At 47.0% G+C, this 19,366-nt stretch overlaps 1 protein-coding gene across 1 annotated transcript in view; it reads right to left on the minus strand.

Moving 5' to 3' along the window:
- Positions 1-3,790, minus strand: part of LOC134457407 (elastase-1-like) — a 25,588-nt gene extending 21,798 nt beyond the window's left edge. Inside the window, exons 1-2 of the mRNA XM_063209425.1 lie at positions 3,728-3,790; positions 2,134-2,302 (exon numbers count right to left, since the gene is read on the minus strand). Of these exons, the coding sequence (XP_063065495.1) occupies positions 2,134-2,302; positions 3,728-3,790 (232 nt within the window). The remainder of the gene's footprint in view (positions 1-2,133; positions 2,303-3,727) is intronic.
- Positions 3,791-19,366: the final 15,576 nt, after the last annotated feature.

A 19,366-nucleotide genomic window follows, 5' to 3' on the forward strand; every position in this document is an offset into this window, starting at 1 on the left:
ATTAAACAAATGAGCATCTGTCTTCTGTTCTTAAGTCTCTCTATCAAATCTTAAGTCCGAGTCAACTGCTATTATCACCCTGGGGGGTTTAAGGGGGATAAAGTGGCTCTTCTGCATGTCAGTGTTGTTTAGCTGCCACTCTTCTTCTTCTTCTTCTCCCTTCTCCTCTCTTCATCCATCTCTGCTCGCCTCTCCTGCTCTCCCCCCAGTACAGCGAGTCCTCTGGCACCTCTCCTGCTCTCTTCCACTCGACCTCTCCACCTCTCCTTTTCCTGCTGTCTGTCTAACTATCTGTCTGTTTGCTTTTTTGCCCTCTCTGCCATTCTTCCTCTTCTCCCTTGTTCTCTTATTCATCCATCTCTCTCTTCACCTCTGCTGCTCCTGCTTTCGCCTCTGCACGTCCTCGGCTACCTCCAGGGCTCTAAATTAACACCTGCCAACCGGCCAAATGCTGGTGAAATTTCACTTTGCCTGGTAGAAAAGGCCGCTTTATGTTGAATGCATTTGTGGGGGCTTTTTGAGCTTTATCATGACAGGACAGTATGAGAGGAGACAGGAAACTGTTGTGAGAGAGAGATGGGGTAGGGCTGAGAAATGATCCCGGTTCGAGTCGGGGTCCCCATGGGCAATGTAAGCCCAAATGTGGGGGGCTTAGCGCGCTGAGAAAAGGCTGCTTTATTAGCCACTTTGTCCCATTAATGGGTGTGTGTTTGGTAGTCTTAACATCTACTAGCCATTTTGGATGAAAACGTTAATTTAGAGCCATGGCTACCTCTCCTGCTCTTCTCTCAACCTCTCTCCGATCAGCCTTTCCACCTCTCCCCTTCCTCCACTCCTGTTTGTCTGGTCTTTTTTCGCCATCTCCTCTTCCACAACTCCCCCACACTCTTTCCTTTTTAAAAGGATTTTTTTGTCTTTTTCAACTTTTTTTGATAGGACAGTGTGGAGGTGGACAGGAAGCGAATTGGTAGAGAGGCGGGGAGGGGTCGGCAAAGGAACCGGGCCAGGAATCGAACCCCTTTCAGCCGCATGGCGGGCGAGTGCCATACCAGTAGGCCACGGCAGGGAGCATCCACACTCTTTCCATTCCTCACCCTCTCCTCTCCTTTCCTTTCCTCTCCTCACGGCCTCTTCTGCCCTCTCCTCTCCTCTTCTTACCACGTCTTCTGTCCTCTCCTATCTCCTCCATGGCTCGACTGTCCCAAGCCGACCACAACCTCCTCCTGAACTCTCCCCTTTCCCTCTGAACCTGCTGTGTGCTCTGGCCGTGTCTAGCTGCTATGTGCTGTGCGTTCTTTCTTTTTTTTTGTTAAGATATTTTGGTGTTTCATGCCTTCATGTGCATAGGAAAGCGAGAGAATGTGGCGGAATACAAGTGACAGAGAGAGAGAGAGAGAGAGAGAGAGAGAGAGAGAGAGAGAGAGAGAGAGAGAGAGAGAGAGAGAGAGAGAGAGAGAGAGAGAGGGGATTGGGATGGGGCCTGGGTGCTGTGCTGTGCTTTGTTGCATGGTGCTGCTCTGTGTGTGCTGTGCTGTACTTGCTGTACTATGCGTGCTGTGCTTGTCTGGTCTGTGCTGTGCTTTACTGTATTGGACTGTTCTTTTCTGTACTGGAGTAGTCTTTTCTGCATTGGAGTGTGCTTGCTGTGCTTTACTGTATTGGACTGTTCTTTTCTGTACTGGACTTTTGTGTTCTGCTTTGGACTATTAGTTTTCTGTACTGACTCTGCTTGCTGTGCTGGGCTGTTCTTTTCTGTTCTGACCTGTGTTTGCTGTGCTGCGCTTTGTGCTTGATGTATTGGACTGTTCTTTTCTGTATTGGACTGTTCTTTTCTGTACTGAACTGTTCTTTTCTGTACTGGAATGTGCTCGCTGTGCTGGACTGTGCTTTGCTGTATGTGCTTTCCTGTACTGGACTATGCTTCGCTGTATTGGACTGTGCTTTTCTGTGCTGGACTGTGCTTGCTTTTCTGTATTGGACTGTGCTTTTCTGTGCTGGACTGTGCTTGCTTTTCTGTATTGGACTGTGCTTTGCTGTGCTTGCTGTTCTGTACTGGACTGTGCTTTGCTGTGCTGGACTATGCTGTTCTGTACTGGACTGTGCTTTGCTGTGCTGGACTATGCTGTTCTGTACTGGACTGTGCTTCGCTGTGCTGGACTGTGCTGTTCTGTGCTGGCGGGGTGCGACCGTGCGGCGGTGCGGCGCTCAGTCTGGCTGACCCTCTCTGGCCCGCGCTGGGCTGCGGCTGGCTGGCTGGGGAGAGTTGCCTCAGCACTTCCAAACTCCTGTGGTCACGACGCGCCTGCCAGGGGAGGAGGGGATGGAGGGGAGGGGAGGAGGGAAAGAGGGGTGTGCGAGTCAGGGGAATTGGTGGGGTGTGTGTGGTGGTAGAGGTGGTGTGTGTGTGTGTGTGTGTGTGTGTGTGTGTGTGTGTGTGTGTGTGTGTGTGTGTGTGTGTGTGTGTGTGTGTGTGTGTGTGTGTGTGTGTGTGTGTGTGTGTGTGTGTGTGTGTGTGGGTAGTGGTGTTGGTGGTGTTGGTGGTGGGGTGAAGGGGATTTAGAGTGTTGGTGTGTGTGTGTGTGCGCACGGTTCTGTATGTGTGTGTGTGTGTGTGTGTGTGTGTGTGTGTGTGTGTGTGTGTGTGTGTGTGTGTGTGTGTGTGTGTGTGTGTGTGTGGTGGGGGGGAGGAAGGGTGGAAGGGGCTCTGGGGTGGAACTAAAGGCTTTCATTACTACATTTTACTATTTCTTTATTTCTTTCCGACATTAACTAAATGAAGCAAAACATTTGGTGTTGTAAAAACATATATAATGGGGGCTGAGCAGCCAGGGACCCGGAGGCTGCTCTGTGGCTGCTAAGGAGTGGAGGGGCCATTGAGGAGACGGAGGGGTAGAGGGATGGAGGGATGGAGAGGGGAGGAGAGGTGGAGGAGAGGTGGAGGAATGAAGACAAGAGGAGGACTTATGGAGAGGACCTTATGGATCTGAGGAGTTGCTGACATGACGGAGGGATGGAGAGGTGGAGAAATGAAGGGAAGAGGGATTGAGGGTGGAGGATGGAGGGATGCAGAGGCGGAGGGATGAAGACAAGAGGACTTTTGGAGAGGACCTTATGGATCTGAGGAGTTGCTCACATGACGGAGGGGTGGAGAGGTGGGTGGAGGGGTGGAGACGAGAAGACTTGTGGAGAGGACTTATGGATCTGAGGGGCCGCCGACAAGACGGACAGACGGACAGAGTGAGGGAGAAATGGAGGGAAGAGGGATTGAGGACGGAGGGTTGGAGAGGTGGAAAGGTGAAAGTTAGAGAGGAGAGGAGAGGAGAGGAGAGGAGAGGAGAGGAGAGGAGAGGAGAGGAGAGGAGAGGAGAGAGATGGAGAGGAGAGGAGAGAGGTGGATAGGAGAGGAGAGGAGAGGAGGGGAGAGGAGAGGAGAGGAGTGGAGATGAGAGGAGAGAAGGGGAGAGGAGAGGAGAGGAGAGGAGAGGAGAGGAGAGGAGAGGAGAGGAGAGGAGAGGAGATGACTTGTGAAGCTGATAGCCTCTTATAGGAAGTGGGCATGGATGGAGGAGTTAGAGGTGCAAACGAGAAGAGAGGACGCTTGGAGCTCCGTAAGGGGCTCTGATGGAGATGTGGAGGATGGAGGGATGAAGAGATGGAAATATAGAGAGATGGAGGATGGAGAGGTGGAAATGAGAAGAGAGAACTTTTGGAACTGAGCGCCTCTGACGGAGAGGTGGAGAGGTGGTGAGGTGGAGGATGAGAGGAAAGGACTTGTGGAGCTGAGAGTCATCTGGTAGAGGAGTAGACTGGATGAACGGATGAGAGGAGGTGGAGGGATGGAGAATTGGAGAGTTGGAGATGAGAGGAGTGGACTTGTGGAGCCTCTCTTGTAAAGGTAAAGGCGTGTTAGAGTCTTAGAGCCTCTGATATAGGGATGGAGAGGTAGGAAAGGTGGAGGAGTGGAGGATAGAGAAGTGAAGGATGTCTGGTGGAGGAGTGGAGCGATAGAGGAGTGGAGTGGAGCGATGGAGGAGTGGAGCGGGATAGTGTATGGAGAGGCGCAGAATGGATGGACATAGGGGTGGGCAACGGAAGGATGGCGAGGTTGAGAACAGAAGCAGAGGGGTCGAGGACAGAGAAGCTGGAGATGGAAAGGTGTAGAGTGGAGAAATGGAGAGGTAGAGGGAGCAGGACACGCAGCTCAACTCAGAATGGTGGAGGGAGGGCAGAAGGGTGGATGAAGAGGTGCAGGGCCGGTGCTAGGCATAGGCAGACTAGGCGGTCGCCTAGGGCACCAAATGCCCTGGGGGGCACCAAGGCCCACAGAATTACAAAATTAAGCTAAATAAAACATCGAAATTTAGATTGTGTAGCTGCCATCGAAGTCAGAATAAATAAATAAATAATAGATAAATAAATATTAGGTTAAAAATATAGAGTTCATAAATATATACATTCCTAGTAATAAAGGTTTAATATTAAAAGCAACATTTCATATATTTCATGTATATTGTTTGTTCCGGTATGGGGGAACTTAATTAAGGGGGGAACCAAAGTTTGTTGCCGCGGGTTGACGGGGTGTTACTTTGAGAGATGCTACCTGTTGTTCAGAAGATTCTGGACCAAGCTACTAGCAGGCAGACACCTCGCGGTTTTCTCTGCCTAACACCAGCGATGATAAAAAGAAGACTGAATAAAGTACTTAATGCATGAAGGACTGAAAGAAGAACCTAATTTTCTCTCAAGGGAAAGCGGCCAATGAGGTATATTTTTTGTGTTTTGTACCGTTATGTTTGTTTGACTGAAGAGATGTAACGTGGTGAATTTCTGTTGAGTCATGCCTGCTTGTATGGTCGCGTTGTTTCCTTTGATGTCTTTACACGGAGATAATGTATTTTATTTTGTTTTTTGTCTGTATGTCTTTAACAGTTCTCACGGCATCCGTGGCATCACTGAAGCTTTTGTGTCATTAAAGCCCGTAACTTTAAGAGCGACTTGGTTTCGTGATTTCGACTTGAGAGGGAATTACAGTGAGAACTCAGCCACCGCGGCACGAGGGGAGAGCGTGACCAGCAGCCAGCAAGGAGCCTGCACGAGCGCCTCGTCTCTCGTCGTCGGAGCTGTGATGTTCGAGGTTTCGGAGGAGCCACTCGTCAAAGGACAGTTTGCAACCTACCGGTAACCAAAGACAGTCGTGGGGTAATGCCAACGTGAAGCACGTTTGAAGCAAGTTTAAATGTGAAGACGTGGAGTAGCCTCTACAACTGCTAAAAGGACCTTTTGAGTTTGAAGATACAGTCGGACTGTTTGCACTCGTCATAAGGATAAGTGAAAGACTTGCATATTTCATTGCTTGAATGTTTGAAGTGTAACTACTGTGTTTAATGTGATAACATTTCTGATTATTCTACATTTTTGTTGCCTTTGCTATTTGAATGTTTACAGGTTAAGTGTTTAACTTTATTAAGGAATTTGAGAAGTAAGCTTATTTTAGTTTAAAGGAGTACTGGTATTTGCCTATTTTCAGTGATTCTAAATCAGTTTAAAGGGTGCTCTCATTTAATATTTATCTGACATAAACCTAAATCTAGTGTATCTTGCCATTGGGCATTTAAGTTATCACTTGACATTCAAGTAGGTGTGATCTACTGCATTATTATGACCTCATTTATTACTTGCCTACAGTTATTAGTGTATTACTACATTATTAATACTTGACATTATTGTTTTAATTTCACTTAATAGCATTTAAAAATAGGACACTAAAGGACAAGTTTAACTGATTTAAAAATAGTTTCAAGAGGTGAAACTTACTTTAATTTCCAAGACAATTTAATACAAGCTAATTAGCTCTAGGCTCCTCAGTTTACTTCTTAAACTCAGTTTAATTTTTAATATACTAAAATGGCTGATAAGGACATTGCAAGTGAAATGCTAGGCCCAGAAGTTACTCATGAAGAAGAAGAGGAGTCTGTTCATGATGAACCCTTAGAAGAAAATCCTGCCAAGGACACTGAAGTGAATGCAGACACTGGTGTTACTGAAGACAAGAGGGCAAGGAAACTTACTGAAAAGGGTCAGGAACTACATGATGAAAAATTAAAGAAACTTCAACGTAACTTCGACAAAACATATGAGAAATGGAAAATACTTGCCAAAGAGGCTAAAAAGGCACTCTCCTTACTCAAATCAGCAGACGCTCTACATGAACACCAACTTCAAGTTCATACTGCTGATCTCGAAGTGAAGGAACGCTATGAGGATATTCGCAAACACAGTGCCCCGGACGCAGACACCAGACGCCGGGTCGACATCTGTGATGCTGTATCAAAGCAACTCATTGAACGGCTACATGTACTGCAAGATGAAGACATAGAGAAGCATGTGCCAACTTTGCAAGCACCATGGGGTGACACTGGTTCAGTGTTTTCATGTAAAGAAGATCGAGTGTCCACGTTTAGCCGCCCAGCCTCTGGACGTGTTTCGAGACGCTCAGTCACGTCTTCCACAAGGAAGCAGGAGGCAGAAGCAGAGTTTGCTGCTACCCAAGCTACCTTGAAGGCTCTAGCAGAAATGGAAGAGCAAGAGAAGGAGCTTGAAAGGCTTGAGGCTGAGAACAGGAGGCAGCTAGCACAGCAAAAGGCAGAGAATGCTGAAAGGCAAGCACAAGAAGAGGCAAGGCGGGCAGAAAATGCTAAAAGACAGGCGCAGCAAGAAGCAGAAGATGCAAAAAGAAAGGCGCAGCAAGAAGCAGAAAATGCTGAAAGACAGAAGTTACTTGAGGAGAAGCGCAGACAGTTAGAGCGTTTGGAAGCAAAGAAAAGAATGAACGCTGCTAAGGCAAGACTGCAAGTCTACGAACCAGACGTAGGCTCAGATGAAGAAATATCAGACCTTCTTCATGACCTGTCAGCGCCTCCACCTAAAGCTAAAGCCCCTCCAAAGTACAGCATGCCTTCACAGCCTGCCAGTAGGCCCCCTGCCACGAGTGATGAAGTCACAAGGTCTACTTCTCAAGTTGCTCGCCCTACTTCTCAGGATAATAGCACAACAATGCTAGCTGAAGCGATAGCAGAGTCCATAAATACAAGCCGTCTTCCAGTGCCAGAGCCGCCGATGTTTTGTGGAGACCCAATGAGATACAAGGACTGGAAAATGTCATTCCTAACTCTGATAGGCCGGAAGAACATTCCTGTCAATGAAAAGATTTACTACCTCCGCAAGTATGTCACAGGAGCTGCAAAGAAGGCGATCGAAAGTTATTTCCTGGTGGGCACTGAGAAAGCCTATGACTCAGCATAGGAGATATTAGAAGAGCGATACGGCAACTCTTTTGTGGTCGCTAAAGCTTTCCGCGACAAGCTCAATTCGTGGAATAGGATCGGACCCAAAGACAGCGTTGAGCTGAGAGAATTCGCAGACTTCCTGCGAGGCTGTCAAGCAGCCATGAGTCACGTTAAGAGTCTTGAAGTACTAAACGACTGCAGTGAAAATCAAAGAATTCTCAGTAAGCTCCCTGACTGGCTCACTGCCAGGTGGAACAGAAAGGTAATGGACTACGAAGAAGAAAACCATGACTTTCCGAAGTTCCACACCTTTGTTGAGTTTGTGTCCAGAGAAGCTAAGATAGCTTGTAATCCAATGACTTCGCTTCATGCTCTGAAGAGTGGTGATGCTGAAAGAGCAAAGCCATCTAAGGTCCGCAATGTTGGCGTGAAGGTGCTAGCAAGTGCATCTGAAGAGAGGCCAGATGTTGAAGGACAAAAGGGCGATGCTAAAGGATGCATGTTTTGTGAGAAGACAAACCATGTTATTCAGACATGTCGGAAGTTGATGGAGAAGCCTGTCAAAGAGCGAGTCAAGTATGTGCAGACAAAGAAACTCTGTTTTGCATGTCTAAGGCCAGGACACCACTCAAAGAGCTGTGAGAAGAAAAGTGTTTGCAACGTGTGCAAGGGGAGGCATCCCACATGTTTGCATGAAGACCGTGCCAAGACGGATGAAAAGGTCCAAGATGGACAACGAGAAAGTGGAAAACCCTCAAAGGGAAAGGAAAAGTCTAAAGAGTCCACAGAATCCACCACTACTGAAGTAGCAAGCACAGCTGTGTCCAACCAAGTCATGCACAATGGGAACAGCACATATGCGTCCACAATAGTGCCAGTTTGGCTGTCAACAACAAGAAACCCAGACGCTGAAGTTCTGGTATACGCTCTTCTGGACAGTCAGAGCGATAGCACGTTCATCCTACAAGAAAGGGCAGAGGCTCTTGACGCACAGATGGAGCCTGTGCAATTGAAGCTATCCACACTAGCGTCCAAGCAGACTGTAATACCAAGTCACAAGCTAGTTGGGTTGCAGGTCAGAGGGTTTTACTCCTCCAAGAAAATCCCTCTTCCCGTGACTTATTCGCGAGACTTCATCCCTGCTAGTCTAAGTCACATTCCCACACCCAAGACAGCAAGAGCATGGTCTCACTTAGAGCACCTTGCTGAAGAGATCGCTCCTCTGATAGACTGCGACGTCGGCCTGCTCATAGGGTACAACTGTTCCCAAGCCCTGTTGCCGAGAGAAATTGTATCAGGCAAGGATGACGAGCCGTTCGCAGTAAGGTCTGATCTTGGATGGAGCATCGTTGGCTGCGTCAACCCATGTGTTGACTATGGAGATGCCATAGGAAGCAGCCACAGAATCATTGTGAAACAAGTCACACCAGGTCTACAGTCACAGAGTGACCTAGCAAGTCAAGTTCAGTACATATGCAGAACTCAAGTTAAGGAAGTAATCGTTCCGACAGATGTGCTGAAAGTGCTTGAATCCGACTTCAGCGAGAGAAACGTGGAAGACGCACATTTCTCTCAGGATGACCTGCGCTTCATCACGAAGATGGAGGAGGGCATAAAGACACTATCGAATGGACAACGCGAAATGCCATTGCCATTTAAAGAAGACAAACCGCGTCTGCCCAACAACATGAAGTGTGCAGACCATCGTCTCCGGTGTCTGAAAAGGAGATTTGAGAAGGACAAGCAGTACCACAAGGACTATGTTGCATTCATGAACAGCATAATATCCTGTGGAGATGCTGAGAAGGTCCCGGAAAGTGAACTCCAACGAGGCTCTTGCTGGTACATTCCACACCACGGAGTCTACCACCACCAGAAGCCAGGGAAGATCCGTGTGGTGTTTGACTGTTCAGCCAAGTTCGAAGGAGTATCACTTAACGACCAGGGCCCAATAGCCGTGATGTGCGATATTGAGCGCATGTTTCACCAGTTTCGGGTCAGAGCAGAAGATCAGGACTACCTCAGGTTCCTGTGGTGGGACGACGGGGACATCAAGACAGAGCCATCTGTGTACCGAATGAAAGTGCACCTATTCGGTGCAGCCTCGTCACCCGGCTGTGCGAACTACGGTCTCAAGCATGTCGCCGCACAAGGTCGAGGTCAATTCAGTGACGCAACAATCCACTTCATCGACAAGAACTTTTACGTCGACGATGGCCTGATAAGTGTCTCAACGCCGGAAGAAGCCATAAATTTGGTTGCTGAAGCCAGACAGCTCTGCAGCTCTGGAAGGTTGCGCATCCACAAGTTCGTTTCCAATTCCCAAGAGGTGCTTGCATCCCTCCCGAAAGAAGAGTGTGCAGATTCGTCAAGAAGTCAAGACCTGGCTCTGGGTGAACCCCAGATGGAGAGAGCGCTAGGTGTGAAATGGTGCGTCACATCAGACCACTTCAACTTCAGAGTGGTGGTCGACGAACGCCCACTTTCTAGAAGAGGAGTGTTGTCAACTGTGGCCTCCATCTTCGACCCCTTAGGCTTCGTCGCTCCCTTTATCCTAATCGGGAAGCAAATACTTCAACAGATGTGCCGCGACAAGGTCGGATGGGATGATCCGCTGCCTGACGATCTAAAACCACGGTGGGAGTCCTGGCTCCTGGACTTGAAGAACCTGGCAGACGTCAAGATTCAGCGATGTTATCTCCCATCAGAGTTCAAGCAAGTCCAAAGATACGAACTCCATTACTTCTCCGATGCGAGCGTCCTGGGGTATGGAGAATGTACTTACCTGCGGGTAATTAGCGACCTGCTCCTTAGTGATGGGCAAATCCAGAGTGGCCCCCACTAAAGTCACAACTGTGCCAAGACTCGAGCTATCGGCAGCAGTCGTAGCTGTACGCATGAGTGACATGCTAAGAAAGGAGCTAGAAATAGACGCCCAAGAAGTCTTTTGGACAGACTCAAAGGTCGTCCTCAAATCAGCAGACGCTCTACATGAACACCAACTTCAAGTTCATACTGCTGATCTCGAAGTGAAGGAACGCTATGAGGATATTCGCAAACACAGTGCCCCGGACGCAGACACCAGACGCCGGGTCGACATCTGTGATGCTGTATCAAAGCAACTCATTGAACGGCTACATGTACTGCAAGATGAAGACATAGAGAAGCATGTGCCAACTTTGCAAGCACCATGGGGTGACACTGGTTCAGTGTTTTCATGTAAAGAAGATCGAGTGTCCACGTTTAGCCGCCCAGCCTCTGGACGTGTTTCAAGACGCTCAGTCACGTCTTCCACAAGGAAGCAGGAGGCGGAAGCAGAGTTTGCTGCTACCCAAGCTACCTTGCAGGCTCTAGCAGAAATGGAAGAGCAAGAGAAGGAGCTTGAAAGGCTTGAGGCTGAGAACAGGAGGCAGCTAGCGCAGCAAAAGGCAGAGAATGCTGAAAGGCAAGCACAAGAAGAGGCAAGGCGGGCAGAAAATGCTAAAAGACAGGCGCAGCAAGAAGCAGAAGATGCTAAAAGAAAGGCGCAGCAAGAAGCAGAAAATGCTGAAAGACAGAAGTTACTTGAGGAGAAGCGCAGACAGTTAGAGCGTTTGGAAGCAAAGAAAAGAATGAATGCTGCTTAGGCAAGGCTACAAGTCTACGAACAAGACGTAGGCTCAGATGAAGAAATATCAGACCTTCTTCATGACCTGTCAGCGCCTCCACCTAAAGCTAAAGCCCCTCCAAAGTACAGCATGCCTTCACAGCCTGCCAGTAGGCCCCCTGCCACGAGTGATGAAGTCTCAAGGCCTACGTCTCCAGCTGCTCGCCCTACTTCTCAGGATAATAGCACAACAACGCTAGCTGAAGCGATAGCAGAGTCCATAAATACAAGCCGTCTTCCAGTGCCAGAGCCGCCGATGTTTTGTGGAGACCCAATGAGATACAAGGACTGGAAAATGTCATTCCTAACTCTGATAGGCCGGAAGAACATTCCTGTCAATGAAAAGATTTACTACCTCCGCAAGTATGTCACAGGAGCTGCAAAGAAGGCGATCGAAAGTTATTTCCTGGTGGGCACTGAGAAAGCCTATGACTCAGCATGGGAGATATTAGAAGAGCGATACGGCAATTCTTTTGTGGTCGCTAAAGCTTTCCGTGACAAGCTCAATTCGTGGAATAGGATCGGACCCAAAGACAGCGTTGAGCTGAGAGAATTCGCAGACTTCCTGCGAGGCTGTCAAGCAGCCATGAGTCACGTTAAGAGTCTTGAAGTACTAAACGACTGCAGTGAAAATCAAAGAATTCTCAGTAAGCTCCCTGACTGGCTCACTGCCAGGTGGAACAGAAAGGTAATGGACTACGAAGAAGAAAACCATGACTTTCCGAAGTTCCACACCTTTGTTGAGTTTGTGTCCAGAGAAGCTAAGATAGCTTGTAATCCAATGACTTCGCTTCATGCTCTGAAGAGTGGTGATGCTGAAAGAGCAAAGCCATCTAAGGTCCGCAATGTTGGCGTGAAGGTGCTAGCAAGTGCATCTGAAGAGAGGCCAGATGTTGAAGGACAAAAGGGCGATGCTAAAGGATGCATGTTTTGTGAGAAGACAAACCATGTTATTCAGACATGTCGGAAGTTGATGGAGAAGCCTGTCAAAGAGCGAGTCAAGTATGTGCAGACAAAGAAACTCTGTTTTGCATGTCTAAGGCCAGGACACCACTCAAAGAGCTGTGAGAAGAAAAGTGTTTGCAACGTGTGCAAGGGGAGGCATCCCACATGTTTGCATGAAGACCGTGCCAAGACGGATGAAAAGGTCCAAGATGGACAACGAGAAAGTGGAAAACCCTCAAAGGGAAAGGAAAAGTCTAAAGAGTCCACAGAATCCACCACTACTGAAGTAGCAAGCACAGCTGTGTCCAACCAAGTCATGCACAATGGGAACAGCACATATGCTTCCACAATAGTGCCAGTTTGGCTGTCAACAACAACAAACCCAGATTCTGAAGTTCTAGTATACGCTCTTCTGGACAGTCAGAGCGATAGCACGTTCATCCTACAAGAAAGGGCAGAGGCTCTTGACGCACAGATGGAGCCTGTGCAATTGAAGCTATCCACACTAGCGTCCAAGCAGACTGTAATACCAAGTCACAAGCTAGTTGGGTTGCAGGTCAGAGGGTTTTACTCCGCCAAGAAAATCCCTCTTCCCGTGACTTATTCGCGAGACTTCATCCCTGCTAGTCTAAGTCACATTCCCACACCCAAGACAGCAAGAGCATGGTCTCACTTAGAGCACCTTGCTGAAGAAATTGCTCCTCTGATAGACTGTGACGTTGGCCTGCTCATAGGGTACAACTGTTCCCAAGCCCTGTTGCCGAGAGAAATTGTATCAGGCAAGGATGACGAGCCGTTCGCAGTAAGGTCTGATCTTGGATGGAGCATCGTTGGCTGCGTCAACCCATGTGTTGACTATGGAGACGCCATAGGAAGCAGTCACAGAATCATTGTGAAACAAGTCACACCAAGTCTACAGTCACAGAGTGACCTAGCAAGTCAAGTTCAGTACATATGCAGAACACAAGTCAAGGAAGTAATCGTTCCAACAGATGTGCTGAAAGTGCTTGAATCCGACTTCAGCGAGAGAAACGTGGAAGACGCACATTTCTCTCAGGATGACCTGCGCTTCATCACGAAGATGGAGGAGGGCATAAAGACACTAGCGAATGGACAGCGCGAAATGCCATTGCCATTTAAAGAAGACAAACCGCATCTGCCCAACAACATGAAGTGTGCAGACCATCGTCTCCGGTGTCTGAAAAGGAGATTTGAGAAGGACAAGCAGTACCACAAGGACTATGTTGCATTCATGAACAGCATAATATCCTGTGGAGATGCTGAGAAGGTCCCGGAAAGTGAACTCCAACGAGGCTCTTGCTGGTACATTCCACACCACGGAGTCTACCACCACCAGAAGCCAGGGAAGATCCGTGTGGTGTTTGACTGTTCAGCCAAGTTCGAAGGAGTATCACTTAACGACCAGGGCCCAATAGCCGTGATGTGCGATATTGAGCGCATGTTTCACCAGTTTCGGGTCAGAGCAGAAGATCAGGACTACCTCAGGTTCCTGTGGTGGGACGACGGGGACATCAAGACAGAGCCATCTGTGTACCGAATGAAAGTGCACCTATTCGGTGCAGCCTCGTCACCCGGCTGTGCGAACTACGGTCTCAAGCATGTCGCCGCACAAGGTCGAGGTCAATTCAGTGACGCAACAATCCACTTCATCGACAAGAACTTTTACGTCGACGATGGCCTGATAAGTGTCTCAACGCCGGAAGAAGCCATAAATTTGGTTGCTGAAGCCAGACAGCTCTGCAGCTCTGGAAGGTTGCGCATCCACAAGTTCGTTTCCAATTCCCAAGAGGTGCTTGCATCCCTCCCGAAAGAAGAGTGTGCAGATTCGTCAAGAAGTCAAGACCTGGCTCTGGGTGAACCCCAGATGGAGAGAGCGCTAGGTGTGAAATGGTGCGTCACATCAGACCACTTCAACTTCAGAGTGGTGGTCGACGAACGCCCACTTTCTAGAAGAGGAGTGTTGTCAACTGTGGCCTCCATCTTCGACCCCTTAGGCTTCGTCGCTCCCTTTATCCTAATCGGGAAGCAAATACTTCAACAGATGTGCCGCGACAAGGTCGGATGGGATGATCCGCTGCCTGACGATCTAAAACCACGGTGGGAGTCCTGGCTCCTGGACTTGAAGAACCTGGCAGACGTCAAGATTCAGCGATGTTATCTCCCATCAGAGTTCAAGCAAGTCCAAAGATACGAACTCCATTACTTCTCCGATGCGAGCGTCCTGGGATATGGAGAATGTACTTACCTGCGGGTAATCAGTGAAACAGGACAAATTCACTGCTCCTTAGTGATGGGCAAATCCAGAGTGGCCCCCACTAAAGTCACAACTGTGCCAAGACTCGAGCTATCGGCAGCAGTCGTAGCTGTACGCATAAGTGACATGCTAAGAAAGGAACTAGAAATAGACGCTCAAGAAGTCTTTTGGACAGACTCAAAGGTCGTCCTTGGATACGTGAACAACGATGCAAGACGATTCCACGTGTTTGTGGCAAATCGCATCCAACGGATTAAAGACAGCACCAGACCAGATCAGTGGAGACATGTGAGCTCAGAAGATAACCCCGCCGATCATGCATCGAGAGGCCTGCGGGCAAAGGATCTCATTGCCTCCAACTGGTTCTCTGGTCCTGACTTTCTCTGGAGTGAAGAACTTCCCAGTGGAAATGTTGAGGTGGAAGATGTAGCAGCAGAAGACCCTGAAGTACGCAACGTTGTTGTACACAAGGTTTCAGCTGCACAAGCTTCACTGCTGGATCGCTTCCTTAAGTTCTCCTGCTGGACAAGATTGGTCAAGGCCATTGCTCGTCTCCTGCGACTTGCCAAGGAGCTGAAAGGTTCAATCTCAAGAACAAATGAAGCTACAAGTCTGGTGGAAAGGAGCGACGCTGAGGCTACCATCATTAGTCTTGTTCAGAGAGAAGCCTTCGCGGAAGAAATCCAAACTCTCCAACATGGGAAGGAGCTCATTAAGACCAGTAAGCTCTACAACCTGAACCCTTTCCTTGATGAACAGGGAATCCTCAGGGTGGGAGGTCGGCTGACGCATGCTGATTTGCACCATCACATCAAGCATCCAGCTGTTTTACCTGCCAAAGGTCACGTAACAAGACTGCTTATACGGCATTATCATCAACAAGTGCAACATCAAGGACGTGGCATAACAGTCAACGAGCTACGAGCCAATGGATTTTGGATACTCGGATGCAGTAATGCAGTCTCATCCTGCATTAACAAGTGTGTCAAGTGCAGAAGATTTAGAAGGTCTACAGAGAATCAGCAAATGGCAGACTTGCCGCGCGACCGCCTGGAAGAAACACCTCCATTCACGTATTGCGGAATTGACTGTTTCGGACCGTTCTACGTTAAGGACGGACGGAAGGAGTCAAAGCGCTATGGCCTGCTGTTTACGTGCTTATGCTCTCGTGCAGTGCACATAGAGCTTCTTGAAGAGATGACCACAGACTTTTTCTTGATCGCTCTCCGTGCCTTCATAGCCATACGTGGCAGTGTTCGACAACTCCGCTGCGATCAAGGCACCAATTTCGTCGGTGCTAGGCGTGAGTTCGTAGAGGCCTTGAAGGAGATGGATCAAGAACGCCTGAAGATACTAGGCTGTGAGTTTGTCATGAATCCGCCATCTGCAAGCCACATGGGCGGTGCCTGGGAAAGGCAGATTCGGACAATAAGAAGTGTGCTGACGTCTATCCTGGATCAGTCCTCCAATCGACTGGATACTCCATCATTGAGGACATACTTCTATGAAGTAATGGCGATCATCAACAGTCGACCATTAACAGCTCACTTACTGAACGATCCTACGGGACCACAGCCTCTGTCACCTAACCATATACTGACAATGAAGTCCTCGATCATTCTTCCACCACCTGGAAAGTTTGAAAGAGAAGACCTCTACCTTCGGAAGAGGTGGCGCAAGGTCCAATACTTAGCCAACGAGTTTTGGTCCAGATGGTGCAAAGAATACCTGCTGAACTTACAACCACGTCAGAAATGGCAACGTAAGCGCAGGAACGCTCAGGTCAATGACATAGTGATTGTCAAAGATGACACTGCCTCAAGAACAGAGTGGAAGTTGGCCAAGGTCACAAAGGTCTATCCTGCAGAAGATGGTTGCGTAAGGAAACTGCAACTGCTGATCGGTGACTCGACCTTGGACAAGGAAGGGAAACGCACCGGGAAGGCTGTCTACTTGGAGAGACCCATCCATAAGACGGTGACCCTGATTGAAGCCGAGTGATGCTGCCACATTTTCCTTGCAATGTGTCTTGTCATCCAGCGCTAACTTAGTTTTGTAGGTTTGAGTGAAATCACAAGTGATTTGGTGGGAGTGTAGCTGCCATCGAAGTCAGAATAAATAAATAAATAATAGATTAATAAATATTATGTTAAAAATATTGAATTAATAAATATATACATTTCTAGTAATAAAGGTTTAATATTAAAAGCATACTTTCATATATTTCATGTATATTGTTTGTTCTGATATGGGGGAACATATCTTAATTAAGGGGGGAACCAAAGTTTGTTGCCGCGGGTTGACGGGGTGTTACTTTGAGAGATGCTACCTGTTGTTCAGAACATTCTGGACCAAGCTACTAGCAGGCAGACACCTCGCGGTTTCCTCTGCCTAAGACCAGCGATGATAAATGAAGACTGAATAAAGTGCTTAATGCATAAAGGACTGAAGAAGATAACCTAATTGTCTCTCAAGGGAAAGCGGCCAATGAGGTATATTTTTTGTGTTTTGTACCGTTATGTTTGTTTGACTGAAGAGATGTAACGTGGTGAATTTCTGTTGAGTCATGCCTGCTTGTATGGTCGCGTTGTTTCCTTTGATGTCTTTACACGGAGATAATGTATTTTATTTTGTTTTTTGTCTGTATGTCTTTAACAGTTCTCACGGCATCCGTGGCATCACTGAAGCTTTTGTGTCATTAAAGCCCGTAACTTTAAGAGCGACTTGGTTTCGTGATTTCGACTTGAGAGGGAATTACAATTGACAATGATTTTTAATGGACACTCAGTAGATACATGGTAGCCTACTAGATCAGCTGTGCTCAATCAGATGTACAAGTATGACACCATGTTTACAGATGCCAATGTCAAATTCCACAAAAAGGAGAGATGATGCTTGCCTAGGGCACCAAATTGTCTAGAACCAGACCTGAAGAGGTGGAAGGATGGAGGGATGTAATGGTATGTATGGAGGAAGAAAGTGGAGAGATGGAAAGACCAGAGGAGAGAGAGAGGGGACCAGGGGGGGGCTACTTTTGTATAGTGTTTGCTGGTGTGTGATTGATTCGGTGTGTAATAGTTATTACACCTCACCCATTTTATTGACTCTGGATGGAACACCCTGATGAAGACATTTGTGTTTGCCATGCAAATTTGTCAAATGAGGTCTAAAATGTAATGTTAAAAGCATTTTTGTGACCATTAGGGGAATGATTGAGGATTGAGAAAAAAAAATGGAGAGAGAAAATAGGCAGGGTAGTATATGGGGAAATAATAATACCACTGGGGATGATGCACGTTTCCAAGGATAAGATTTGTATTTAATTTAAAAATTCTTCCCTGTGGAGAGACACAGGATATGAATGATGGTCATTCTAAATACTTTCCATTAAACTGGGAAGTTCATGTGAGACGTGCAGTACATAAACAAGAAGCCCACTCTTACTCAGCCATGAATTTAAAAAAAAACAGTCTGACAACAAGGCGTAATTGAAAATATAAATTGTATTGTTCTATTAAACTACAAGGAAACAACAAAAACAGTCTAAATTATTCAACATTTTCAAACTTAAAGCTCTAAAATAATTTGTAATTACACGTAACACTGTCCTCTCTAATCGTATAAAAATCAGTCATACAGTAATAAATACTTCTTATTTACACAAAGAGAAAAAAAGATCATATTCAGTGCATGTAAAACACAGGTATTCTAAAACAAACAGGGCAGGTGTTGGGGCAGCCATGACACTTCAATATATTTGGTCCCAATTTCAACTTATTGGTCTATCAGTATGATTCTATTTTCGATACTTGATAAGTCAGCGCAAAGTTAATCTAAGACGTATTTCTTTACTGGTTATTATAGCCTTAGACCTTAATTTCCATCCTTTTTTAAATAACACCCCACAATTGCTTGTCACATTATCATAAATATATATTTTTATACATATTATTTACATTTTGGTCTGGACAGCTGATGTATAACATGGTCACGCATACGGTTCTTGCCTGACCACCCTTCTCCTAAATATGTAACAACTGCACACACGCTGTCTGCCCCATACAATGTAAACACAACTGGCCAGACAACAGATTATCTTACTCTCTCTTGGCCCGTCAAGTACTCTTGACACTGAGGTGACCGATGCTCTTATCCATTTAAGTGGTACTATCAAAAAGAGACCATTTGGATTAACGCCGAACCCCTCCAAAACCCTTTTCTCTGAGTGGTAGTATCACTTGGCTTGGCATAGTTGCAGTCCTTGTCACCCTTATTTGTAGTTTCTTGCCACATATTCTAGTTCTTATTCTTTCATTGCCCTTTCTCAGTTTTTTTTACCGTGTTTATCTCTGCAAGTAAACTGGGTTCCCTCTTTGTATACGGGCCCCTGTGACTAAAAAAAACACAGACAGTCGTAAATGTCTGTGCACACATAACAAAGCCGTAGTAAGTAATTATGCCGAATTGAACTGAAGAGTTGAATCTTACACGGAAGCGGTGCAATAACTCTAAATAAGCGATCCTTGAGGTGTAAATAGATTAGGCTATAGGCTATCCAACCTGACTTTATCTTGATTGATGTTGTTAGTTGTGGCTCTGGCTGGCAAAACTCGTAATTTTCTCTCTACATTTCAGTAGATTTCTGAGTCATTTTATTTGTATAACTCAGACATCATTTTTTTGTCACACAATATTCAGTGTATTGAAACTACATTCATATTTTTGTATTGCTTACTTCAAAACATCTCTCTCCCTCTGTCCCACCCTTCATCTCCCTCTCTCTGTCTCACTCTCTCTGTCTCTCTCTCTCTCCCTCTCTCTGTCGCACCCTTCATCTCCTTCTCTCTGTCTTTCTACTTCTCTCCCTCTCTCTCTCTCTCTCTCTGTCTCCCTCTCTGTCCCTCTCTCTGTCTCACATTTCATCTCCCTCTCTCTGTCTTTCTATTTCTCTGTCTCCACGCATCTGGTGGCACAGCGTGATGGTGAAAGGACAGAGGTTAAAAAGGTTTAAGATAGAAGACAGACCCAGAGGCGCAGACAGACACAGACAGCAACAGAGAAGCTCCAGGACTCAGAGCGAGAGAGAGACAGAGACAGACAGACAGACAGACAGAGAGAGAGAGAGAGAGAGACAGTTCAGAGGGAGAGGGAAAGAGAGAGTGAATAAAGAGACTTCTAGAATGGTAACTGAGAGGAGAGTGAGTGTACGGACGA

Source organism: Engraulis encrasicolus, chromosome 10 (assembly GCF_034702125.1).
Source record: "Engraulis encrasicolus isolate BLACKSEA-1 chromosome 10, IST_EnEncr_1.0, whole genome shotgun sequence".
Taxonomy (NCBI): domain Eukaryota; kingdom Metazoa; phylum Chordata; class Actinopteri; order Clupeiformes; family Engraulidae; genus Engraulis; species Engraulis encrasicolus.